This window comes from Canis lupus, chromosome 24 (assembly GCF_011100685.1).
Source record: "Canis lupus familiaris isolate Mischka breed German Shepherd chromosome 24, alternate assembly UU_Cfam_GSD_1.0, whole genome shotgun sequence".
Classification (NCBI taxonomy): domain Eukaryota; kingdom Metazoa; phylum Chordata; class Mammalia; order Carnivora; family Canidae; genus Canis; species Canis lupus.
In genome coordinates, this window is record NC_049245.1 from 37,730,224 (window position 1) to 37,757,397 (window position 27,174).

The following is a 27,174-nucleotide window of genomic DNA, read 5'->3' on the forward strand; positions in this document are numbered from 1 at the left end:
CGGGAGCGAGCTCGCGGCGCCCGTCGCCTGTGCTCCGCCCCCTCCGCCGTCGCGGCCGCCGCCGAGGCCCGGAGGGAGGGAGTCGCGTCCCCGCCCGCCGCGCAGCCAGTCGGACCCTCGGTGCCGCCGCGAGCAGCCGGCCGAGCGGAGCTCCGCGCCCAGAAGCCGAGTCGCGGCCGCCGCTCTGCAGGTGCCGGTGCGGAGGCGCCCGGGCCGCAGCCGCGTCCCCGGCCCCGGCCCCGTCCCGCCGGCCGCGACTCCCCGCGCTCCCGAGGGGCGGCCCGGCCGCAGGAGGCCGCCGCGGGGCCCGGCCTCAGCATGAACCGCAGCCACCGGCACGGGGCGGGCAGCGGCTGCCTGGGCACCATGGAGGTGAAGAGCAAGGTGCGCGGGCCCGGGGCCGGCGGGGGCGGGGGCGGGGGGCCGGGGCTGCCCGCTGGCTGCGGCCGCGGGGCGTGCGGGGCTGCCCGGTGCACTCGCCGAGAAGCGGGCGAGGGTGGGGCCTTGCGTTTGCTCCCGGCCCAGGTGGGAAGGCCCGCGGAGCCCTTGCCCTCCTGGGGTCTCAGCCCGGGGCGGGGATGGCAGGCGTCTGAGCGCAGTGTGGGCGAAGGCTTGGGGACGTTGTAGCTCCCGGCCTGTGAGTAGCAGGTATTGGAAACACGCGCGGTCACAAAATGTTACCCCTTCCCGTGGTCCAGGGGTGCATCGAGCGGTGAGACGGCGAGCCCAGGGCCCTGAAGAGCCCTTTGAAAGTTGGCTTTGCTTCCTGCTAGGGATTTTTCCAGCACTCCCTTTGGTATGCGTCCTATTTATAAGAATTAACACTATCACCTTTCGTTTGAGTAGCCCTTTACAGTTTGAGGCTGGATGCTCTCTTCATTCCATCGTGCTGCCTTTTCACATCAAGTGTTTTCCTTCCTGACCGACGGTATGCCAGCCTGCTGAAAATTCCGTCCATATCCACTGAATTCCTAAATTGCAAGGCTCCCCGAGCAGGGGAGTCTGTAGGGATTAGTTAGAGAATGCTTTCCAAAGGGGGTTTCGAGCTGGAATTTGAAGGTGATCGGCAACCACAGCAGCATTTTCAGCAAGCATTTTGTGAGTTGAAGAGCCAAAGGAGCTCAGATAATCTAGTTTGATTCTCTTGAGAAAACGGAGGGGTCAGAAAGGTTATGACTTCGCCAGGCTCTGCTTTTATGACAAAACCTGGAAGGCTTTTTACAGATAACTTCTAGACTCTGTAGAACAAACGTGTTTTTGAGAACATTAAAAACAGTTAACAAAACCAAGACACAAGAATGGGAGAACAGTACGAGCAGATCAGCTTCAAAAATAACGAAACACCATTGAGTGTAAGACTACAGAGGGCAAATCCAAAATCAGGGAGTGGTTTTGAGTGAAGTGGAGTAAGAAAAGCTCCCCGGAGCCTGGGGGTGGAATGGTTTTATCTAGAGCTGATAAGCAAAGTTCTGTGAGTTGCTGGGAACTGAGATCTTCACATCAAGAGTATCTACATTCATTTTAAACATCGTTTGAAAATGTTATTTGTGACCTCTGGAGCAGGATAGGCAAGTGGGTTCACAGAAACCGTTCTGCTTAATAAGAATAGAAATGTAATTATAGCAATTTAAGGACTGTGTTTTTTCTTTCCTGTGCCCTGCACAGAATCACTAGAGCAAATTGAAGGGACATGGCTTGAGCTAAGGGTTAAGATGACTCCAAATATACAGGATTTTTCCTCGAGCGGTATAGCAGCGGTAGTGGTTCTGTGCCCACTGGTTGAACTTTCTCAGGCATTTCTGCCATAAATCTAGTTTGCGTCTGTGGGGGTTGAGGTTAAGAAAAGAAAAACACTTATGATATTGCATAATCTTAAAATTCAGTTTGTGGTCCTAATCTTGGTAACAAGTCTTGAACTTTTTATCGTAGGAAAAAAATGAGTAGAGAGTCTAGGTGCACCGATAAATACAATCAAATGGTAATTTATCTCCTGGACTAGAAACCTGGAGCACTTTTGGGACTGGAATTTCAGGCTTTCTGCCCTTTCTCTTCTCTCAACTGACCTGTGAATCTTTCCCACACTTACATCTGTACTACACGTTGTATATTTGAGCTGCCATGCTGCACTCGTAGTGAACCATGTCTCTTAAATAGAATCGAGGCATTCTGAGGACCTGCACCAAATGAGGTGTGGTTCCTCTTGTTGTTCTAGATCTTGCTGAATAGACACAATATTAGGTACTGTTTTTAGCATCTGTGACACTGTTTTAAATAGATATTGTTGAGACATTTATTTTTAGTGGATTAAATGAAACACTTGTCATCTTTATCATTTAAAAAGTATTTAGACAGATGTTTGAAACAATATTTCTCTTTGTCCCTGCCTTGGTGATATCACAGCTTTTTTCAAAACTGATTGTCGGGAAGTTGTAACCACAGCCAGGTAACGTGCAGATCCACATTTCAAGATCTCTTTTTCTTCTGCATAGAAAACAGTGTCAACTGTATCATCTGAGCAGAGCTGGGGAAGTTCTTAATAATGAAGGTGATATCCCTCAGTAACCTTGGAACAGTCTTTGGGCCGTACATTTTCTACTTATTATTCATGGGCAAACAGCATTAAAATTAACTTTGCATTTCTCGAATGTACCAACAGATGCTGGGAGAAGGCCACATCCTGGGTGGCCAGGACAAACTAGATTGGCCTAAAGAGTTATAAATGGTTCATGTAGTGAAAAGTTGTTGACTCGGTCTTAATTTTATGTCTGTCTTAGTATTTTTCTTCATGTAGTAAAACGTTCTCTTAATCCTATTGTTTCTCTGCAAGAAGCATAACAGTTTCTCTTGTTTGGTTTTGTTTTCTGCTAACATTTGCAAAAGGGCACATCTGCTATGAAGCCATACAGTTTTTCATTGTTTTTATCATAACCTATAAGGAAGAGAAATACATGTTGAGCAAAGGATTTTCACCCAAAAGCTTTAACAAAGACGCTGGAGCCCTGCGATGTTCAATTGTTAGATGTTAACTTTCATTCACGTACCTGGAGAAGTGATAAACCCTGGCATGAATCAGAAAGCACTAGGAGCTTTGCATTGTGATACCAGAATAAAGAACATGGAGGAGAAACTGACTTTTGATAACATCATAAGACTAGCTCTGATATGAAGGGTGTTGCCGAGTTTTTATTTACTTTGAAACATGAAGGTGTGACTAAACTTTTTGAGAGTTTTAGGTATGAGTCACCTTGTGTTCTTGACAAATGTTGATGTTTATTTTCAGGAATGTGTTTTGGAAACTTTTATTTATTAGAAGTAAGAGGTTTTAGCGAGGTTTTAATTTAATACTAATGAGTAGTATTAGTACTGATGAACTTCTTCAGTGTAACAGATACAGTGACTCCAGCTATGTCATAGGTCCTAGTGAAGATGAATTAACACATTTGTAACCTGCTCAAATTATCCTGACGGGGACTTTCTCTGCATGATGCTTAAGGCTGTGTTAGTACTACATTACATTAGGATACATTAGTATTTCTTGTTAATAGTAGGTTTTTTTTTTTTAATTTTTATTTATTTATGATAGTCACATAGAGAGAGAGAGAGGCAGAGACATAAGCAGAGGGAGAAGCAGGCTCCATGCACCAGGAGCCTGACGTGGGATTCGATCCCGGGTCTCCAGGATCGCGCCCTGGGCCAAAGGCAGGCGCCAAACCGCTGCGCCACCCAGGGATCCCAATAGTAGGTATTTAGAGGAAAAATGATTTCAGTGGTTGAACACATTTGGCAAACATTTGTTTAAAATTAAAAAAAAAAAAAAGAAAAACTGGGATCCCTGGGTGGCGCAGCGGTTTGGCGCCTGCCTTTGGCCCAGGGCGCGATCCTGGAGACCCCGGATCGAATCCCACATCGGGCTCCCGGTGCATGGAGCCTGCTTCTCCCTCTGCCTGTGTCTCTGCCTCTCTCTCTCTCTCTCTCTGTCTCTGTGACTATCATAAATAAATAAAAATTTAAAAATAAAAAAATAAAATAAAATAATAAAAATAAAAACTAACCGTAGAACCAAACTGAATCTTTAATATTTAGTTTCCACAGTGATTCCTAAGAGTGTGATTATAGGTTTGTAGCATTTTCTAAACTTTTGTGACTGGGACACTTTTAGAGGAAGGCTGATTAACCTTACCTAGGTTTCCACATGGAGGAAATGCCACGCTGGGCCCATAGTAAGTCATAGATCCTGTTTATCAGGGACCAGATGAAGCCAGTCCTGAGTGCTGAATAACAGCCACTTTATAAGCTGGCGTTTGGAGAGCAGAGGTGTGATTCTAGAGTAAGAATCAGAATTGGGCATGATAGAGGTGTTTCTCTGGTCCCTTAATACCTCTCTGATGTCTTTGTCCTCTTTATGCACTCATGAGTAAGCTCCTGCTGCTGGCCTGAGCCTTTCCATCTGTAGGGCTCAGACACTATGCCAAGCACATAAACACTTCTTGCGTTAATTGGATGGTTGTAGGGTATATATTTTATGTATTAATGAAGCTTCTTTTTTCCGGCGTTCTCATATGGAAGATGCTCCTTATCTCTAGACCTATTTCTTATATGATATACCTCCCGTGTGTATCGTACCTTATTAATGCCAAGAAGTTCAAAGTCCCTTTTTTATATGTTGCTATTAATTTTTGCCACTTCCTATGAAATCATAATCCCTTTTATAGAGGAAGAAATTTAGGTGCTTTTTGCTAATAGCCAAAATAAAGATTTGGTCACAGCGTTTTTACCCCATGGCCTGAGTGGGAAGACGACTGCTGTCAGGATCTGGGCTCCAGACAGGGTTTGAGCTGAGTCACTATTGCAGGACAGTCCCCAGTGAGGCCCGAGTACCCCAGGGATTGAGTAGAGCCTGCATCTCTTGAAGGGAATGCCCTTCAGAGACGTAGCAGTTAGAAGGCACATTCCTGTACCTCTCTTATGCTGTTTTATCTCCAGATAATGAGATTTCTGATAATAGACTGTGTCACTGCAACTATCTTTTTTATTAAGGTAAATGGTATGGCTGTTAATTTGCCTATGGAATGCATTTTCAGATTGGGTCCTGTTACTCTTGCTTTGCTTTCTTGTTAATTACTATGTTTATTGTATTTGTAGTTTGGAGCTGAATTTCGTCGGTTTTCACTGGAAAGATCAAAACCTGGAAAATTTGAGGAGTTTTATGGATTACTGCAACATGTTCATAAGATACCCAATGTTGACGTTTTAGTAGGCTATGCAGACATCCATGGAGACTTACTACCTATAAATAATGATGATAATTATCACAAAGCTGTTTCAACGGCCAATCCACTGCTTAGGATTTTTATACAAAAAAAGGGTAAGTACCACTGGGTAAAAAAATTGTTTTAGAAATAAAAGTACTTTATTTTCCTCATTGATAGGATATGCATTGAATCCTCTACTTTGTTGAATAGAATTTTGTCCATTCCAGAAAGATAGACTATGACTTTGAAATCAGAGAAAGATTCCAGTTTTTTGGTGGCAGCCAACTTTCAAGTGCTGTATTTGCCACTTGATAGATAACCTGTCACAAATAAAGTTGGTTAATTATCTGGAAAATTAGATAGCAAGTCATTATTTTATTTTATTTTTTTATTTTTTATTTTTTTTATTATTTATTTATGATAGTCACACAGAGAGAGAGAGAGAGAGAGAGAGGCAGAGACATAGGCAGAGGGAGAAGCAGGCTCCATGTACCGGGAGCCCGATGTGGGATTCGATCCGGGGTCTCCAGGATCGCGCCCTGGGCCAAAGGCAGGCGCTAAACCGCTGCGCCACCCAGGGATCCCCGCAAGTCATTATTTTAGAGGGATTTAAATGCTGATACTAATCTTGCAAAAGAACATTTGAAATAACCATTCTGTATGACAAGCATTTTCAAAAGTATTTTGAGTTTTATAACTTTTTTTTTTTTTTTTTAACTTTGTGGCCTTCTCTGTGTCTGTATCTGCCTGCCCCTACCTAGGCCTGATGTGTGCCATTTATTTCTTTTTTCTTTGGTAAACAAAGAGGTTTAGAAAGCCCGCGTGACAGCAGCAAGCTCAGTATTGGTGGGATAATGAAAGCCTTACCATGTTTATAAACCAACCCAGAGAGCAGTTTGAGAGAATGGGTAGGAATTAACCTTGAAGGTGAAACTTTATTTCCAATCAGTTGATAAGTCTTGGACCACTCCCAGGGCTTTGAAATTCCACTGATTATGTAGCTTGTGTTTCTGGGTTTGGAGGAACTAAAGTCCACCAACAAAATAAACCTCTAACAGTAACATGTCCATATCACTTGACTCTTTACAAAGTACTTAGAAACACAAATTAATTTTCCCAGAGACCCCTGAGGTGGATTTCATAGATACTTATCAGTGGCGTGGTACAATTAGAGTGTTAATCTAGGGAGATTGATTTGTTTTTTGGGGGTTGAGTTGGAGTGAGCAGTGGTCTTAAGAGGAGAGAGCAAGGAGCTGGTGGTGAAGGGATAGCTCAGAAGCTGCCCCAGTGGAGGAGGCAAGTGACGAAGTAGGAGTGTCAGATAAAGAGGGCTTATCTGATCATTTGAGAGTCACTGTGCTTTCCACTGTGCTCCCCACTGGAGGGCAGGGAGTTGTAGAGGAGTCCCACAGCTTTCTGGGTCTGGGTCTTATGGCTGGGATGGTGCCATAAACAAACAATTTGGAAGAGGGAGATTAACTTGGAAAGAAAATGGGTTTGGTTTTAGGATATTTAGGCTGGTGAGTTTTAACCACTCCACATCTGGAAATGGTAGACAGGAAACTTGGATCAAAATCTAGAGCCCCTTGAGGTGCCTTGGTGGCCCAGTGGGTTAAGCAGCTGCCTTAGGCTCAGGTCATGATTCCCTAGGGTCCCAGGATCCAGCCCCACATTGGGCTCCCTGCTCAGCAGGAAGCCCACTTCAGCCTCTGCCTGCCAGACCCCTGCTTGTGTTCTCTCTCTCTCTCTCTCTTTCTCTGTCAAATAAGTAAATAAAATCTGTATTTAAAAAAAAATCTAGAGGCCCAGTCAGGGAAGACTGAAAATCTGTGGAAAAGTGATAGTTGAAATTCTCAGGAGATAAGGCCTCGCAGAGATGAAGACCAGCGATAGACTCTGTATAGACTGTTGGAGACACCATCAGTAGAGAAGAGAAGATAAAGCATTCAAGTGAAACTTGTCATTTCAAGGAGAATAATGTCAATAACTATTGATAAGTAGGCCATTCTTGTTAGCAATAACTTTCATTAAAAACTTCACTGCTGTTTGGAAGGTGTATTCAAATGTGGAGTGACTATTTTTAAACTACTGCCATCTGACAAAATTTTGTTGGATTATCCTTTCTGTTAGATGACAGGAGTTGTATTATCCCCCTATATGTTTCTATTACTGGCGTTGTAACACTTAATGATTGTGGGATTAATCCTCACATCTGTTAAGGATGATTATGTTCTTCTGTTTGCATTTTAGATACATTTACATGTGAACAGAAGAAGTTTTCTATGTCCTAGAAATAAATGTACAATAGTAAACAGCCCTTAGAATTTGATTTAGAAGGGGGCGCCTGAGTGGCTCATTGGGTTAAGTGTCTGATTCTTGGTTTTGGCTCAGGTCATGATTCAGGGTTGTGACGTTGAGCCTGGTTCAGCTTTGCACTGGGTGTGGAGAGCCTGCTTAGGATTCTCTCTCCCTCTCCCCCTCCCTTCCCTCTTAAAAAAAAAAAAAATGTTTTATTTAGAAATAGGCAGTGCATTCAACAGCATTTTTATTTTTAAGAATATAAATGTAATACAAGTATGACTTAAGGAAAGCATAAAAGTAAGCTGGTCAAGTTATTCCTGTTTAATGCCCATCCCCCTACCCCCAGCTGCTTCCCACAGCATCCAGAATAAACCCTTCCTGCTTTGGACTTCACAACGTCATCCTTCTCCATTCCCCCACTCCCTCATTGTAGCTGACCGGGCTGGCTGGCTTGCTTTCTCAAACTGGGAAAGGTTGTTGCTGTCCCTCTGCGTTTGTGCTTGCTTTTCTCCTTGCTTCTCTGTGGCTTCCTCCTCGTTCTTCAGATCTTACCACAAATAACTTTCTCGGAGGGGTCTCTTTGGACCACCCTAGCCAAAGCCCCCTGACCCTGCAATCTTTATCAGACCTGGAATTACCTCATATATATGAGTTATCTCGTTTATTGTCTGTCTTACAGACTTACATGGCACCCTGTGATTCACAGTGATACTTTTTTTCTTTTTAAAGCTCACCAGATGCTGGGACACCTGGGTGGCTCAGCGGTTGAGCGTCTGTCTGCCTTTGGCTCAGGGCATGGTCCTGGGTCCAGGGATCGAGTCCCACATCCGGCTCCCTGCATTGCTTCTCTCTGCCTGTGTCTCTACCTCTCTCTCTCTCTGTCATGAATAAATAAATAAATCTTAAAAAACAAAACAACAGATGCTTGAGCAGAAAGCTGATTTTAGGTAAACTTTAATGGACATTAAATTCAGGAAATTAATATAAAGCATAACATTAAGTATAGTGATATTTTACTACTTCATTACAATACGTTTTCTGTTTTCTTGGCTTGTTGGCTCCAGTTTAGGAATCAACAGGGCAGCAGTTGTATGACACCAAGTGATTTTTTAAGAAGCAAGCTTTAAAACCATTTTTTAAAGCTTAGATTTTAAATTTTTTTAATCTTAAAATTTAAATTTTAAAGATTGTGATCTTTTAAAATCTGATGCATCTACTAGAAGTTTCTTTGAAATGAAAGCTCAGAGTTGAATGCATAAACTATATAGTGTGAATTCAAAGATTGTATCATTGCATATCTTGAAAGGTTTTATGTTCCATAAAAAATTATTTATTTATTTAAATATTTATATATTTATTTATTATTTATTTATTTTTGAAGATTTCATCTATTTATTCATGAGACACACAGAGGGAGACAGATACAGGCAGAGGGAGAAGCAGGCTCCCTGTGGGGAGCCGGATGCAGGACTCGATCCCAGGACCCTGGGATCATGACCTGAACCAAAGGCAGATGCTCAACCTCTGAGCCACCCAGATTCCCCTAAAAGTTTATTTTAAAAGAAAAACTCCCTACTCTAGGGCTATTAACGTGGAAGCAGAAACAAAAGAAAACAAAACCCCTGCTATCTGAAGAGTTATGTTCACAAAGAGGATTCCCAGATCTTTTGCCACCCCCCATCCCCTGTTGGAGTTTAAGTCATGATGGGCAACCAGGTCTGGGGTCTGGATGAGCACAGACTCCTCACCTGATCTGATCAGGATTTCCACACCACAACTTCTTGCTGTGCTAGCACCTGTGTTTGTATGACCTCAGACAAACGCATTTACACCTTGGATTTATTCAAGAGTTGGGGACACTAGAAAGGCCTTACTTGCTTTATGTATTGTCACGCTTAAGACATGGCTTGGTGGCCCAGACACCCGGGCAGGCACTTAGCCCTCTCTGAGAACTGTGCAGTGGACATTAGTTTGTAGGTGTACTTTCAGATTACTTTTTAATGAATTCAGTTTGATTTAGAAATGCTCTAAGAGATATGCATCTTAATTGTAAGCTGTATTAAGAAGAGTATATGATACTAGTTGCTCACGACAGAAACCTGGGTGTCACCTATGACACATACCTGTTGTTCAGTCTGTCACCAAGCCTATTACAATGGTTCTAATTATTTTGGGGATTTGTTTCCCCATCAGCACTGCCTCTGCTCCAGGCCAGGCACCATCCAAAATGACAGCAGTAATCCCCTATCTTCCCATTGCCCTTAGGCTGAAATCCATAATCCCTGGGGGGGTGGGGGCTTGTCTGCTTGGCCTCTGGCTGGGCTCTTGGCTCCTCCTCCTCCCTCCCCTCCTTCTCCCTATTGGATTTCTTCGCCTACTTCATCCTGCCCTTCTCTATATTTGTTAGATCCTCTGCCTAGAACATTCTTCCTTCTCTCTACCTGATTAGCTACTGGCTTCTTTTCCGATCTCAGCACAAACGTCAATTCCCTGGAGAAGCCTTGCTTCAGGGATTCCTGGGTGGCTCAGGGCGTGATCATGGAGTCCCGGGATCGAGTCCCACGTCGGCTCCCTGCATGGAGCCTGCTTCTCCCTCTGCCTGTGTCTGCCTCTCTCTCTCTCTGTCTCATGAATAAATAAATAAAATTGTTAAAAAAAAAAAAAAAGAAGAAGAAGAAGAAGCCTTGCCTCACCTGGCAAGCCAGGTTAGGCTCCTACCCCACTGCTCTTGGCTCCTTTTGTAATAACTTGTTTGCAGTTGCTAATTGCCATCTCCTCTTGTCACTGTAAGTAAGCACCATGAAAGCAAGCACCCACCTTAACTCTTTTGTTTGCTGAATCTGCAGCGTAGAACACAAAGCTTGGCCTCATTGCAATGATTCTGAAATGTTTAGTGATTGGTTATTCTTATATTAGGAAGGGGAGGGATTTGCTTAGTTTGAATATTGCTTTAGGTGATGTTTAATCCATTAAAAGTTGCCAGATCTAGTTCATTTAACCATTTTGGATTAGAACAAGGGTTGGCAAACAAGGCTTGCTGGTTGTTTTTGTAAATAAAGTTTTCTTGGAACATAGCCATGCTCATTCCTTTATGTATTGGCTATGGCTGGTCTTGGAGCAGCAACTGTATGACCTGTAGTACCTAAAGTACTTACATACAGCTCTTCAGGGGAGAAGGTTGTCAACCTTGGAATAGAAGAATTACAAAAATTACTTCATTCTTCCCTGTCTTCTCACTGAACTTCAAATGGGTCATAATCTTGAACTTTCTTGATGACCCTACCATGAACTGTTACTGTTTTGTTACTGTACACGGATGATGATGGGGATTATTTGAGGGTTTGGGTTTTGGTTTTTTCTCTCCGCTCCCCCCCCCCCCCATGTTTGCTTTAACACTGTAGGCTTTTATTTTGTGTATCTGTGCCTACCACTACTAGACCCTGACCCCCCTGCTCTGAATCTGTGACTTGGAACTCTGGGAGTTAAGGAATGAGATAACCAGGCTTTTCGGAATTAACTGTTTAAAGAGTAAGAGGTCTAGAGGGAGTACCCACAAGGTCCCTCTATAAGTAAAGCACAGGACTGTGCTTTCTGCATGTAAGGAAGTGAAACATGCAGTTTGGCTACTCAGAGGCATTCCAAGTGGATCCTTGTTGATTGTAGTCAGCCGAGATTGTGGCTGAGGGACAGGCTTGGGATGAGGGAGGGATTGCTGTATAAGCCTGTATCATGTTCTGTTGCATAAGCCTGGGTTTTTACAGCAGGGAGGTTGCTGTGAACCCGGTTTGCAAACTTTCCATCTTATTCTCAGCTTAGTGCTTTGATACACAGACTCAGGTAGAAAGTGAACTCCTGGTTCCCTGTGGACAGTCACCTTTACACTTTAACACTCTGCACCCTGGCTTTCTGCCAAAATATTTCTTTTCCCAGTGGCTGGAAACTGATTAGCTAGATGGGAGAACAAAGGTGCCTTTGTACTGGGGCATATTGCTTTTGAGAATTTAGCAGAGAGCATTCAAACAGTCTGGATGCGATGCCAAATTATGCAGATTTGGGGTGGTTTTCTCTTTTTTTTTCATCGGGTTTCCCATGCAGGCAACTTAATTTTGTTCTCAGTGTGTATGGTCTCGAATTTTCCTTATAAATATTATGTGAGTTTTCTTAATTGTTTTAAAATGAAAACATATACTTTTGAGAAAATACATTAAGTAGAAGACTACCATTGATAGGCTCTTGGTTAAATGTTGCCAAAAAGATTCTCCTGTCAGTGGGTTAATTTCCAAAGCCGAATTATAAATAAATTTGTCTCTGAGAACACAGTGTACATACTTTATAAATGAAGACAGTTATCCCCAGAAGGGAAAAATGCCAAAAATTAAGGTACCCTTAGTCTTGTATGTTTCTCTGCAACATTTTGAAGAATGTTAAAGAAGCACAGAAAAAATACCAAGGTTCTCCATACTCAGTCACACACCTGACACTTAATACTCGTTTGTACATGGGTAAGGTATTGGCCCACCAAGAAAATTAAGATCCAGTCTTTTCTCTGTATTTTGTACTCTTAATCATTATTTTGTACCCTTAATTTCCTGGTTTAGAGAGGAAAGATGATTATAATTGTCAATAGAGTGTGAGAGTCAAGGGAAAGCATGTAAACTGAACCCTGTCCAACCACAGTTCAGTTTGAGAGTACTGTTGTCTGGAGCAGTAGCTGAGACTAGGGTTTTGAATTAGCTCCTTGTGGGAGGGGGCTTTTGTCTCCTTTGTTCTTATGAAATATATTTTTACCCTTGAAGATTCTGACTTTTAAGTTTCTTCTTTGTTATATTTGAAACATAATTTCAAGTTTTATGCCTGATGATTTCATTTCCTTTTCTACCTCTCATTCTCTGATGAGGTGTTTTGTTTGTAGGTCTTTTCCTGCAGCAGTGTGATTTAAGAATGTGTATCTGGGTTTAGATGCCCAGTTTTCCCTTAGTTTACATCAGAGATTATAGACTGCTGGCTGGAAGAATGAATTCAACTCACAGATGTTATTTGACTCAAACTGGGTTTTGTTGTTATTTAATTGGGTGTCAGCATTTAAAAATGAGAAAATTTTCACTTAAAAAACAAGGCTCCGTGGCAAATTGGATTTGGCCACACAGATTGCTATAGACGAAGAAAGACTGCCAGGAGCAAGGGGCCACTGTGCCGTTCCAGGAGGCCAGGGCGCTCCAGTTTGCCAGTCCTCCCACTCTGTGTTGTCTGCGCTGCCGCCACTACTGCCGAGACAGATTCCTTTGCATTTCATTGTTTTTCACACAGTAAAGAAAAAAGTTTTCCAAAGTAAGGAAATGAAAATGAAGAACTCCCCCCAGAAAATTGAGAGGAGAACATTTATTTGCAGAAAACCAAAATTTCCTAAGTTCTAGATATACATTCATCTAATTACATTGCATACTGTTTCATTTAATTACATTATCTGCCCAGCTAGCCTGTGGTGTAGGTTCGTTCTCTTGATTTACCTTGGGAATCATAAGTGTCCCATTTTAGATCATTGAGTAAGAGATAGACAGCCAGCCTGGAGTTTCTTAAAAAACAAATGAAGGGAAAATACATTTTAAGTAACTCATTTGAAATGATGTTTCAGAATGCGTTCGTAAGGCTTATCAGAATTTCATTTTCCCCTCAATTTTATTTAATCATCCTTGAGGTTTATCAAATTCAGCATTTGGGATTTTATGACGTGTGCTTGAGAGGGCCCCCTAGTGGTTGTGTGTTAGTTCAGCAAATCTAACTACTGCACTATATTTTGATGATTAAAAACAAGCTAATATTTAAATTGTTTATGTACCAACACATGTGAGTTATCCCTTCTATATAGATTCAACTGTGGTTAAATGGGTGTTTTTACAGCATTTCTGTAATTTTATTTTATTTTATTTTTAAACAGAAGAAGCAGACTACAGTGCCTTTGGTACAGACACACTAATAAAGAAGAAAAATGTTTTGACCAATGTATTACGTCCTGACAACCACAGAAAAAAGCCACATATAGTCATTAGTATGCCCCAAGACTTCAGACCTGTGTCTTCTATCATAGACGTGGATATTCTCCCAGAAACACATCGTAGGGTTCGTCTTTACAAATACGGCACTGAGAAACCTTTAGGATTCTACATCCGGGATGGCTCCAGTGTCAGGGTCACACCGCATGGCTTAGAGAAGGTCCCAGGGATCTTTATATCCAGACTTGTCCCAGGAGGCCTGGCCCAAAGCACAGGACTATTAGCTGTTAATGATGAAGTTTTAGAAGTTAACGGCATAGAAGTTTCAGGGAAGAGTCTTGATCAAGTAACAGACATGATGATCGCAAACAGCCGCAACCTCATCATAACAGTGAGACCAGCAAACCAGAGGAATAATGTTGTTCGGAACAGTCGGACTTCCGGCAGCTCTGGCCAGTCCACGGATAACAGTCTCCTGGGCTATCCCCAGCAGGTAGAACCAAGCTTTGAGCCAGAGGATGAAGACAGTGATGAAGATGACATTATTATTGAAGATAACGGAGTGCCCCAGCAGATTCCTAAAGCTGTTCCTAATACCGAGAGCTTCGAATCATTAACACAAATAGAACTCAGTTTTGAGTCTGGACAGAATGGTTTTATTCCTTCCAATGAAGTGAGCTTAGCCCCCATAGCAAGTGGCACAAACACAGAAACACGTGCTCCGGATCAAAAACTCTTAGAAGAAGATGGAACAATTATAACACTATGAAACCTTTGTCTGAATGTCTTCGGAGTGAGGACACCATAGGGACTTGTAAATTTGGCTAGTTTAAAGCATATATACCTCTGAACCAGTGACCTGGAGTAGGCATGAGAAAAATAATATTGCAAGCTTAAAATGTTATTAAAATAGTAGTTTGATAATTGTTAATATAAACTTCAGTTTGTCAGAGGTGAGTTTAAGTCAGAAAGGGGCCTTTGCTAATGAAATTATATGCTTTTTGCTATTTTGTCTATAGAGAACTGGATGTTAGAGCACATTTTCAGAACTAGGAGAGGACCAGATCATTTCCATTTGAAGTGGTTGCATATTTAACCTGCTGTGCAGAGCCCGGTTAGCTTTTTCTTTAAGTATATTTTTTTAAATTCTAATGTGAAGAAATCTGATTCTGTCCTTTGGTATCTTGGGGACCTCAGCTTCTATGTTCCCTGTATTTTATGTTGATTTTCTAATGTCTGTTCCTTTGTTGCTAATTGTTACAAGTAATTTTTTCAAATGTTTTTTTCTTCTAGTATCTAAGAAATCAAACCAATTGCCTATTTTTGGGAGTTACCTCCTATGTTATAAAACATTGAAGCCATGTTCCTGAATTAAGAAACTGTAACAGTTGTTCAAGTTCAAATCATATTCATCCTGCAAGTTTCATATTTACATGCTCATTCCATATGCATGTAACTTAACATGGTAAAAGGCAGTTCCATTCAACGGTGGTAGCACATGAGACTCCTTAATCTCATCCTCATTCCTATCATTAGAAATCATTCCTTTTGTTGTTTATGCGTGTTTTGTTGGTGTGCTTTCATACACTTTTAATATATTCAAGTAGTATGAATCATTTTGGATTTAAAAAAATGCACCCAACTTAAGAGATTTTTACACACAGGACAAACTTGTGCACTTTTTTTATATGAGATATTTGGTTTTTCCTTCATGGGATTTCTAGGAACACTGTCTACACTTTATGGAAAAAAATATAGAGTATTCACCTCAGGCAGGTAGAGTTTATTGCTATTAATTTTATGAGGCTATTTATTACTTTCCAACGCATCCACTTAGAACAAGTGAAGGGTAAGGCTGCTAACTTCCATTCCTCACCTGATTCCATTGTACAACGTGCACAAGCACTGCAGTATGCCTGTATATAGAAACCAAGAATAGTGTGAGGTCCATAAGTTCCCTGGGGCTTATGGCTATTTCTCTCAGAGTTATTTATTAATTAATTTTATGGTAGGGCTAGAATGGGTACCTTTGTAACAGTTGCGTGCTATGGAAACAATGAAGAATTAAGCGACTCCGTTTTGAAGGATATTTTCTCTCTATGGTAAAGATACATGAAGAAGTCTTGGACTGAAGGAAGGTCACTTGACTCCGAATACTCCATGTATTTTGCTCATGTTACCACTAAACAGATTATCACTAAACTATTAACTGCACAACACTATGTAACGCAATGTACTTTTTTTTGTTGAATTCACCAAACTCTTCCACTTGTATACCACTATTTTTTGACGGCATTCCAGCCATAACCTGTGAGTTCTAGAAATTTGACTCTTGAATGGCAAAATGTTAACATGTAGGTTAAATTTCATTTATATTATGAGCGGTGCAGGGGTTCAACCTTTTAAGTAAAAATCCTTTCACACACTACCTCTCTCTCTTTCTCTCTCTTTTTTTAAACAGAGTTTTAACATCAGAACTTTTCTCTTGGAAAAATACTTCAGGGCTTGACTTTTTGTACAAATTTTAACTATAAAGTACAGATTTGTCTTATATGTCTTCATGAAAATGTAAATCAAAGCTGCTAGTGCTTTTTATTTTAATTATCCTGCTAAGGGTATATGTCAATGGTGTTTAAAACTAGATTTCTCATTTAAATTATTGGTGAAATAATTGATTGCTAGACATATTGTAAAACCAATAGATCTTGGTTATGCAGTAAAATGTCAGTTCGTTGGTAGCCTGAATCAGTTATTTCAAGTGTACCTTATTAACAGAGGATTAAGCATAAAATTTTATAGTACTAAATGTCAAGCCTAACTGTGAATTTTGTTCTGTATCTTGAGTAAATTTAAGATAATGTTCTCATGAGCTATCAACAAAATATATGTACTTTTGTGAACTATGAATTTTCTAATTAAATTTTACATGCGACAACATGATTTTTACATGAATGATACTTTGTTTAAACTATCAAATGTCAGTATTTTACTACAATTTTATTATAAAATGTACATTATCACTAAATGAACTTTGATTTTAAAAATCAAATTAGCTTTAGTTGTATATTATTTTTTACAAATAAAGATAGACTTGTATAAAGGCTACTTTCTTGTTTGCAAATATATGAAAAGTCACCCAACAGATATTTACCGAGCACTCATTATATAAAATGAATAGGTAAATAAATAAATAAATAAATAAATAAATAAAATGAGTAGGAAGAAAATTGCCAAGTTATAACGACATCCTGGCCTCCTTTTGATTTTTAAAAGATAAATACCAAGTTGTATATACATTGCCTGCAACTGTGAGCATATGATTATCATATAGGAAGATAGCATTTAAAATGTAGTTATTCTGATTGTGTGAGAGATTATGTGTGATATCCATGCAGAGTTATCATTTGCAGTAAGGTGATTTGGAACAAGACTAAAGTCGTTTGTAATGGGAAAGTTTATCTTCTGAGATTCAAATTCACTTAGTTACGTTATTTATTACTACCCTATGTGGCATTGCCTGTACAGATTGGGTTCGGTTTATACTGGACAATGGGAAAGCCGTGAGATAGATCAGACCCTCCTACTGAGCCATTTCTAATCCCAAATTCATCACTGTCATTGGCTTAGCTGATCCCTGCACTAACTGCCAGCCAGGGTGGAGGAGGGATAATCTTTCTAATTCCCTCCCCCAATTTAAAAACAGATTGACAATCCTCTGAGTAAAAATTCAACATTGTAAAAAAAAAATTCAACATCGTGTACAAAGAACTCTTTACATCATTGATTGGTACAGACTGTGTTGCATTCAATACCTGGTATTTATCTCTGGGTTTTCAGGGTCCATGAAACAATGGTGTGGAACAAAAGCATCCCTTTCACCCCCTAAAATATGACCTCGGTATTGTTTGTATCTTAAATCCCTGCTGCTTCCAAGTTTCTAGTTCTGGGTAAAGAGTTGATTTTGGGTAAAAAAACAGATGTTTGCAGGGAAAAATTAACCCTCCCCTCTGTATGCCTTAAAGTGCTCGAACTAATGGTTAGCAACAATTGATTGATTTTCCCATCCTCTGGATAGATGAGAGTTTAACTGGGGGTGATTAAGAGTGTGTCTGCCAGTGATTTGTCAGCTAAGCTTCTAAACAGAGGTTTTGGAGTGCCTTATAGACGTTAAAAGTCTTGACTTTGAAAAAAAAAGGGGGGGGGGATCCCTGGGTGGCTCAGCGGTTTGGCACCTGCCTTGGACCCAGGGCGTGATCCTGGAGTCCCGGGATCGAGTCCCACGTCGGGCTCCCTGCATGGAGCCTGATTCTCCCTCTGCCTATGTCTCTGCCTCTTTCTATGTGTCTCTCATATGTAAATAAATTTTAAAATCTTTTAAAAAATTAAATTAAAAAAATTTTTGTTTTAATTTATTTGAGAGAGCTGGGGGAAGGAAAAGAGGGAGGGGGACAAGCAGACTTGATGCTGAGCACAGAGCCTGATGCGGGGCTCGATCCCACAACACTGAGATCATGACCCAAATCAAAACCAAGAGTCAGACCCTTAACTGACTGAGCCATCCAGGGGCCCAAAACCACATTTTTTTAAGATTTTATTTTTTTAATTAATTAATTTTATTATTATTTATTTATTTATTTATTTATTTATTTATTTATTTATTCATGAGAGACAGAGAGAGTCAGTCACAGACACAGGTAGAGGGAGAAAGCAGGCTCCATGCAGGAAGCCTGACGTGGTACTCGATCCTGGGTCTCCAGGATCAAGCCCTGGGCTGAAGGCGGCGCTAAACCACTGAGCTATGGGGGCTGCCCCCCAAAACACATTTTTTAATGTTGGTTTTTTTTGTAACCTCTATACCCAACATGGGACTCGAACTCACAACCCCGAGACTGAGTCACATGCTCTTCAGACTGAGCCAGTCAGGTTCCCCAAAACACTTGCTAATGGGGGAAGCTGCTTGTGTTCTTAATTTATCCACAATTCTAATTATTCTTAGACTGATAAACACAGACGGGTGTTTAGGAAAGACATCTGTGTCCAACATCCATCTGTTCTACATCTTCCCTCTCCTCTAATTGAAGAAGTGATAGGAACAGTGACGCGGCCTGAGTGTTCCTGAGTGGCATTTGCCTAACTACGCTTCTGGACCCGGAGGATTTTTTTCTGGCACACTGCCTCCAAGGAAGGAAAACACCCCAGTGAATCCTAGAGCATGTGCACGGCCACGTCCGGAGAGTGCTAACTGAAGCTTCTCCTTTGGATTCCGTGGATTATGAATAAACCCAACTCCAACCGCTGAAATACAAAGCTTTATTGGCTCGTAGCTGAAAACCCAAGGCTAGAACTTCGGCACAGCTAGTATCCAGCAGTGCCGTCCGGTAAAACTCTCTGCAATGAGGGGAATGCCCTATATTTGCTCATTCCAAACAGTCATCCCTAGCCCACGTGTGGCTACTGCATATTTGAGATGTGCTGAATGCAGCAGAGAGGCTGAATTTTTAAGTTCACGTCATTTACGCGGAGCCACATGGAGCTAGCTGGTGGGTACCGTATTTTACAGCACAGGCTAGGAGCTCTCTCCATTTCTTGCTTGGCTTTGCTCCTTTCCCAGGCAAATGACCCACTTCTGGTGGCAAAAGTGGCCTCCAGCGACTTCAGTGTACATGCTGTCATCTGAGCAGCTCACCCGGAAGGGAGCCTCTCCTCCCCGCTGATCACTACTGGAGCCGACTTTCCCCAGCCCTGGCTGGGTCATGGGTGCAAATCCAGCCTCAGTTGACGGTGGTGGTTCCTCTAAATGCAGCTTCATTTATAAAGCCTGGGGTATTCGGGTTTTATAAGGGAGAGAGTCAAAAGCAGAAAGTACTTTGCAAAGGTAAATGGGGACAGCAGTCCTCCAGCGAAGGGAACGGTAAAGGTGAAATTCGAATTTGGGGTCTAACAGCAGCAGTGCTGTGAATTTGAAGGACAAATTTAAATCTAATAATGACAGCATCTGGACTTGTGTTTTCAGACACTATGGTTTGAGTTTATTTGATTTAAATCTGATATAAATCTAATATAGAGAGAATACATAAATCCTGTAGAAACTTCCATCAGAAGTGACAGAAACTTCAAATTTTATTATGCTTGAAATATAGAAATGAGAGAATTATGGTCTTAGAGCAATGGGTAAATTCACATGCCCAAGGGGCCAGGGTGGGGCAGGGCAGGTGGGCTGGTACCTCAGAGTCCCTTTTTACACGTGTGTGTGTGTGCACACACGCATACACAACAGAGAAAACACTCCGTAGTTGCCGAGTGGGTATTTGTGGCCCTGCTGTTGCCAGCTCTTTGAACTCTTCAGAAGATGCCAGAAAGCCAGAAGTTCACATGAGACAGTCAGGTGTTTTTTTTTTTTTTTAAATAATATTTATTTATGATAAACACAGAGAGAGAGAGGGAGAAGCAGGCTCCATGCAGGGAGCCCAATGTGGGACTCGATCCTGGGTCTCCAGGATCACGCCCTGGGCCGAAGGCAGGTGCTGAACCACTGAGCCACCCAGGGATCAGGTTTTTAAAACTGTCATGGGACGGGCTGCGGGTTTGCCAGCCCTGTCGCAGAAGGCTCGGCGACCAGACTACCCCCGGCTCTGTTCCCTCTGCTGTCTCCCCATTCCCTCGAAGGTCACTGTGAGGAGTGAAGCAGGTAAGGTGCACAAAAGATCTAGAACAACTCCTGAGGGCTAAGACACACTCAGGCAATGTGAGCTGTTATGTCCATTTCTCAGGGAGATGGCTGAGGCCCAGAGAACCGGCCGAGTGGGTGGCCCTAGGCAGCCTCCTAGTTCGGTATGAATCCAGAGTGTGGCCCCAGGACACCAGCATCGGCATCACCTAGGCACGTGTTAGAAACACAGGTGCTCGGACCCCCTTAGTTCTACTGGCTAGAACCCCCACTGGGGGGGAGGGTCATGCATTTCAACACCATCTCCCCAGATGCTTCCTGAGCATGTTCAAGTCTGGAGAGCTCTGGAATCCAGCTGATTCCCTCTCTCCCTCTCCTTCATGCTTAGCAGCACTGCTTTCATGGGCGTGGCTCACACTTCATCTAAAATTCATAAAAATGAGGAAAAGCCTTCATCCCCTCCTGTGCACATTGCACGGTTCGCTCACTTGGCAAAAGAAGCTTCAGGCCGCAGCACCCTCTGCAGAGGATCCCACCTCCTAGGTGAGGACACCCCGCCCTATCAGAACTGCAGTTTTGATGGAAGGCCCTTAACTCCCCCCACAGACCATTACAAGGTGTGCAGAGATGAAGCCTCTGAGAACCCCAGGCTGGACTTCTGTGCTGGGCAACCTGCTGAAAGAAAGGACGAGAAAGGCTGGAATTTGACTCACGATGTGACCCACTGATTGTGTCTGTGCAGCATTCCTTGCCCGTTTGGTGTCCAGCAAAGCACGAATGACAAGGAAATGGCATTCACCCGTTGTTTCTGACTCAGACCTGGAACAGGTTACCCTCCAACGAGACACGGGGTGCTGTTCTTAGACGACATCGGGATTCTGTTCCCCGGCCTTCTGCCCCTGCCAGGCGTGCTAGCCCTCAATCTATGAGAGTGAATGGGTTGCAAATCAGGTTTTCTCCAACATTCCCAGAGGCCTTCAGCTGCTGTCTCAGGTATGTACCCGTGGTGACTCAGACAAAAATCTGTATGCTTAGTGACTCAGAAACTAAATCATTAACTTGGTAAATGCCTGCAGAGCGTGGGTAAAGGGAGCCCAGAGAGGGCTCTAGAATGTGGGTCTTCCAGTAATGCCAACAGGATGGCCGCAGGAGGCACAGCAGCGCTGCTGAACCGCTCGGGTGGGCCAGAGACCGACCTTACCATCCCCCGGAGTCAGAAAGAGCCTCCAGTCGGTCACTCGGAGAAGCAACAACCCACGAGGATTATAGAGAATGCACGCGCAGAGGCGAAGATCTCATTTGTTTGAATTCCTGGCTTTAGTAAAGCAGAAAAATGCGCAAACGCCTTCTTGACTTAAAAACACAGACAACTTTGGACTAGTTGATTGTAAATCGCGTATATGCATGTACACACACACACACACACACACACACACACACACCTGGTCTGGCACCCACGTACACAGAGGGCCAGACAAGACTCGATTCCAAACAAACTTGACCCAAAAATGGCCATCGTCCTCCTCTTCCAGGCCCCCATGGAAGGCAACAGTAAAACCTTGGCAATTCAGTTGTGACACAAGAGGATTTTTCTAGTGAGCTGGCCTGGCCGTCCTTCCTGCACCCTCAGGGTGTCTTGGCCCGCGTTCACAGGGCCGATGCCCAGTGGGGCTGGCATGTGCCTCCAGGCAGCCAAGGGCCAGGACGGGAGGCAGAGCCGCTGGGGAGCTGGCCAGACAGCAAAGAGCTGAATGGGCTGCATCAGCTCCTGACAACTCCTCGAATGAATATCTTTCTCGTCCTTTATCCGGCTGCGTGGATACCAGGGAAACACAAAACCCCACAAAACCCTCAGCCTGGGCACCGCCAAGAATTCACATACATTCGCCTTCTAAACAGCATGCTAAGTAGAGCAAAACGTTCACGATTTGGGGGCATGACAACACACAAGGGGAGGTCACCTTGAACCCCCCTTCATCAAGCCGTGAAGTCGAGTTGGACCTGCCGAGTCATCTCTTATTTTAATCATGGTTAGAGCGTTTCCTCTCCAGAAGGGCTTGTGTTTGAATGTTGGTGGCCGTCCTAGGAGGGAGGATGGATGACCGGGCTCATACTGCTTCTGCCGTCTTTCCTCTTTTAGCCATGCGAAGACAAATAATGGTTAAGGACGGATGAAATATTTAACAGTGGTCATGCATAATTTATTCCTGAGTGGATGCTCATTTCCAGCCCAGTGGTTGGCTCTCAATTAGGGCTTCTCAGAACATCAAACCACTGTCTCCTTGGCAAATCGACATTCTGCTTATTTTTTACTCCTTTCTTCCTAAGGCTAATTGTTTTCACATTTTTCTTGTGGACGTACTCATTCCTAGATGTCGTTCCCATCAACTGGAAACAAAAGTAAAAATTGAAGGCAAGGGTTTTTTGTAATGTTCATTTCTGGGCCGCGGGGTGTACTCAGAGCATCTTCTACCTGGGAAGGAGAAAAATGTATTTGTGGATATAGCTATTGCTTATGAGACTTAGTCTAAGGAAACGAAGTGTCCGCTGAAGTGATATAGGATTTCAGGAGGAATTGTATTGTATTGTATTTATTTTATTTTATTTTGTAGATTTCATTTACTTGCTTGACAGAGAGGGAGCACCAGCAGGGGAGCAGCAGGCAGAGGGAGAGGGAGAAGCAGGCTCCCCCGGGGACCAAGGAGCCCCACGACCCATGGCTCCATCCCAGGACCCCAGGGATCACGGCTTGAGCCCAAGCAGATGCTTAACCAACTGAGCTACCCCAGGGCCCCAAATTTCAGGAGAAATTTTAGGAAAAAAGTACATGTATAAAAGAATCACCTCTCCCCAAAATCACTTTTCAGAGATAACCACTCTTAAGTTCTTCAGTACATATGAACATCAATATAAATCACCTAATGCCCCCCCCAAAATATATAATATATATAAATCACCTAATGTGTATTTTGACAAAAACAGGATCATAGCAACATATAAATTATTCTGTAGTTTGCTTTCTTCGGAGGACAATATATTGTGAATGCTTCTGCTCTGTCAAAATAGTTCTGCATCATTTATAATGGTTTTATCGTATTTCATTGTATAGATGAGCCATCGTTTTTGTAAAACCAGTTCTCTATTGTTAACCGCTTTCTTTTTTTCTCGATTATAAAGATTTTATTTATGTATTTATTTGAGAGAAAGACAGACAGACGGGGGGGGGGTGTTGGGGGAACACAGGGGGCAGAGGGACAAGCAGACTCCCCACTGAGCCCCGAGCAGGACATGGGGCTCGATCCGAGGACCCTGAGCCAGTACCAAGAGTCCCAACCGACTGAGCCACCCAGGTGCCCCCATTTTTTCTCAACAGCCTTGTAAATACACTTTTTTGTTCTGTTTGATTATTTCCTTTGGATAAATCTCCAGAAGAGCAATCATCAAGTCAAAGCACACATGTTTTTTGGAAAAGGAGAGGACCTGGCTCAAGAAATCTCCACTTTTCTTCCAGAAAGGTTGCTTTCCTTTACATCCTTGCCGGGGGTATGTGTGTGTGTCTTTTTTCCTCCAAAACACCGGATTTGTTGTTCTTATGCTCTGCCTTTTAAGTAGGGGAAAAAACCATTCTGTTATTTTACATTGCAGATCTTTGATTAGTAGGACAAGGGCTTTTTTTTTTTAAAGTGTTTATGTTTTTTTTAAGTAGTTATTTGTATTTATTATCTTCTTTATTTGGGAGTTTGCATGGCATTTAACAAGTTGAAGTATTGGCCTTTTTTTTTAAGTGTTTATGGTTTGTTTTAAGTAGTTATTTGTATTTATTATCTTCTTTATTTGAGTGTTTGCATGGCATTTAACAAATTGAAGTATTGGCCTTTTTTTTTAAGTAGGCTCCGCACCCCATATGGACCCTGAGATCAAGAGTCACGTGCTCTACCCACTGAGCCAGCCAAGTGCCCCTGACCTTTACTTGATATATAGAAGTGTTTTATATATTCAGGAAGTCAACATTTTGCCTCTCATTTTTTCCTAATTAGTCATTTGCTTCTTACTATGTCTATCCTTGGTTTTTGTATTTATTGCGTAGGAACCTTTTTTTAATTTCCTTTATTGTTTCCTCTTATAATTTCATTTCAATTATATAAATATTTACCCAGATTGTATCCCAAGTGTTATAGCATTTTTTTTTTTTTGTTTAAAGATTTTATTTATTTAATGATGAGAGACACAGAGAGAGGCAGAGACACAGGTAGAGGGAGAAGCAGGCTCCATGCAGGGAGCCCGATATGGGACTTGATCCAGGATCCTGGGATCAAGCCCTGAGCCGAAGGCAGATGTTCAACCGCTGAGCCACCCAGGCGTCCCGTGTTATAGCATTTTTATGATTTTGTTTTTACATTTAAATATTTAATTGAAGGCACTTGGGTGACTCGTTGGTTAAGCGTCTGCCATTGGCTCAGGTCATGATCTCCGGTCCTGGGATCAAGTCCTGTGTCAGGTTCTTCCTCTGCCTCTGTCCTTCTCTCTGTCTCTGTCTCTCTCATGAATAAATAAAATGTTTTCAAAACAAATTAAAAAAATAAATATTTAATCCAATTGAAAATTATTTGTCAGGTGAAAGAAAAAGGTCTGGTTTTTCCGTGCTCTGTTAGTCATTCTAAGATAATATATTGAATAAGACCTCATTTTCTCAAAGAATTGAAATTTCATCTTGATCATGGATTCACTTCTTAGATGTTCTTGGGCTTGTTTTGGCCAGATCATTCTGCTTTATTGATCTCTCTGTCCACTTTGGAAGCATTCCATACTATTTTGATGATTGAAGTCTTACAATACATTTTAGCCTCTACAGAGCAAATCCCCTTTTTTCTCCCAATCGTTCTTCACTTCTTACAGAATTCATTGTTAGAATGGTAAATAAATTGGTGTGGCTCAAACAACAAAAAAAATTTTTTTAGGTATATAGTGAAAACACTTTCTCTTTTCTTTGTCCCCAGTTCACCCACCTGTCATCCCCATCTCTGGCATGTCTTCTTACCAGGACACTAAAGACACTACTCTTATGGGATCAGGGTTCCACCCCCTGGGGGTTAGGTCTTCAACATATGATTGGGGTGGGGCTGCGGAGAAACACATATATATCCATCCATACAGCATTACTATTGACTAAACTTTAGACTTTATTTGGATTTTACCAGTTTTCCACAAATGTCTGTTCCAGGATCCAATCTGGGAAACCAGATTGCATTTAATCCCCATTCACTCCATAATATGTAACCACTTTCATACATTAAACAATCCCCTAGTAGCGGGCCTTTAGTCTTTATCAAATGCTTTTGCCACGACAGCTATGTAGCAATCAATAATTGCACTCATAGGTCATTTTGCATATATGGAAATATATTGATAAAGTAAATTCCTAGAAGAGGAATTATGGAGGGAAAAAGCACATGCACCTGTGATTTTGAGAGGTATGGTTGGTTTGTCCTTCTTGGGGGTCCCTCAATTTATACTCCAATCAACAAAGGGTATCAGCACCTATTTCCCCAGAACCTTGCTAATCCTGTGAATTTTCACCAATCTAATGGTTAAAGAAAGTACCTTATTTACATTCATGGAGATTGAACCTCTTTTCATATGACCATGAACTTTTGAATTAACTTTTTTTCCAACTCTCTTTTCTCTTACTCTCAACTCTTACTTTGCCCATTTGGTGTTTTTCTTTTTTTTTTTTTTTAATTTTTTTTTTAATTTTTATTTATTTATGATAGTCACAGAGAGAGAGAGAGGCGCAGAGACACAGGCAGAGGGAGAAGCAGGCTCCATGCACCGGGAGCCCGACGTGGGATTCGATCCCGGGTCTCCAGGATCACGCCCCGGGCCAAAGACAGGCGCCAAACCGCTGCGCCACCCAGGGATCCCTATTTGGTGTTTTTCTTATCAATTTCCAGAAGCTCTTTGTATATGATGGAAAGTACCCTTTGACTATGATATGCAGGGACAAATAATTTTTCCCAGCTTGTCATATTATTTTTCCTAACCACCAACTTCATTGAGGTATAATGAATTCCAATAAAATGTACTTTGAACGTTCAGTTCAATGACTTGCAACAGATATAATACATTCATATAACCCCCACCACAGTCGAGATACAGAATATTTATTTCTAAGGCCCTTACATTATTTTAGAATATGCTTATAGTAGTTTTGCCATACAGAAGCTTCTCATTTTTCTATAGTTGAAACTTTTTTTATGGCTTCTGAATTTTGTGCCATAATAAGAGATGAATGCTTTCACACTCTGAGGTTGTAAAATAATTATTCATTCTTTACTTCTAGTATATTTGTGCCTTCGTTTTTTTTTATATATTTTGATCTTTGGTCTATTTGCAGAATAGCCTGAGACAGGTGTGAGGTGTAGGTCTAATGTCTATCCAGTTATCCCTGCCCTCTGTAAACAACTGGTTGTTTCCCCACACCTCCCCACCACCCACTGCTTGACATGTGTCACTTTTATCATATCCTGAAAGTTTCCATCTTCAAATCCATTTCTGGACTTTGTAGTCTGCTCTTTGGTTCTGTTTCTTCAATCATTTCTATATTGTTTTTTTTTAAAGTTTATTTATTTATTTTTAAAGATTTTATTAATTTGAAAGAGAGAATGAGCAGGGTGTGGGGGTGGGCAGAGGAGGGGAGGGAGAAGCAGACTCCCCATTGAGCAGGGAGCCCGATGTGGGGCTCCATCCCATGACCCCGAGATCATGACCTGAACCAAAGGCAGACGCTTAACCAACTGAGCCTCCCAGGTGCCCCAAGATTATTTCTTTTTTTAGTCATCTCTACACCCAACATGGCACTTGAACTCACTACCCTGGAATAAGGAGTCACACGCACAACCCTCCCATGAACCAGTCAGGTGCCCCTCATTTCCATACTATTTTAATTATTGAGGATTTATGACAA

General features: G+C 42.1%; 1 protein-coding gene across 1 annotated transcript; it reads left to right on the top strand.

Annotated features, from left to right (window-relative positions):
* Nucleotides 1-256: 256 nt before the first annotated feature.
* On the top strand, nucleotides 257-16,648 carry PARD6B (par-6 family cell polarity regulator beta). Its single transcript, XM_038572595.1, has 3 exons — nucleotides 257-384; nucleotides 5,143-5,365; nucleotides 13,489-16,648. Exons 1-3 carry the CDS (start codon nucleotides 319-321, stop codon nucleotides 14,310-14,312), a joined length of 1,113 nt encoding a protein of 370 aa, XP_038428523.1. The 5' UTR covers nucleotides 257-318; the 3' UTR covers nucleotides 14,313-16,648.
* The last annotated feature ends 10,526 nt before the right edge of the window (nucleotides 16,649-27,174 follow it).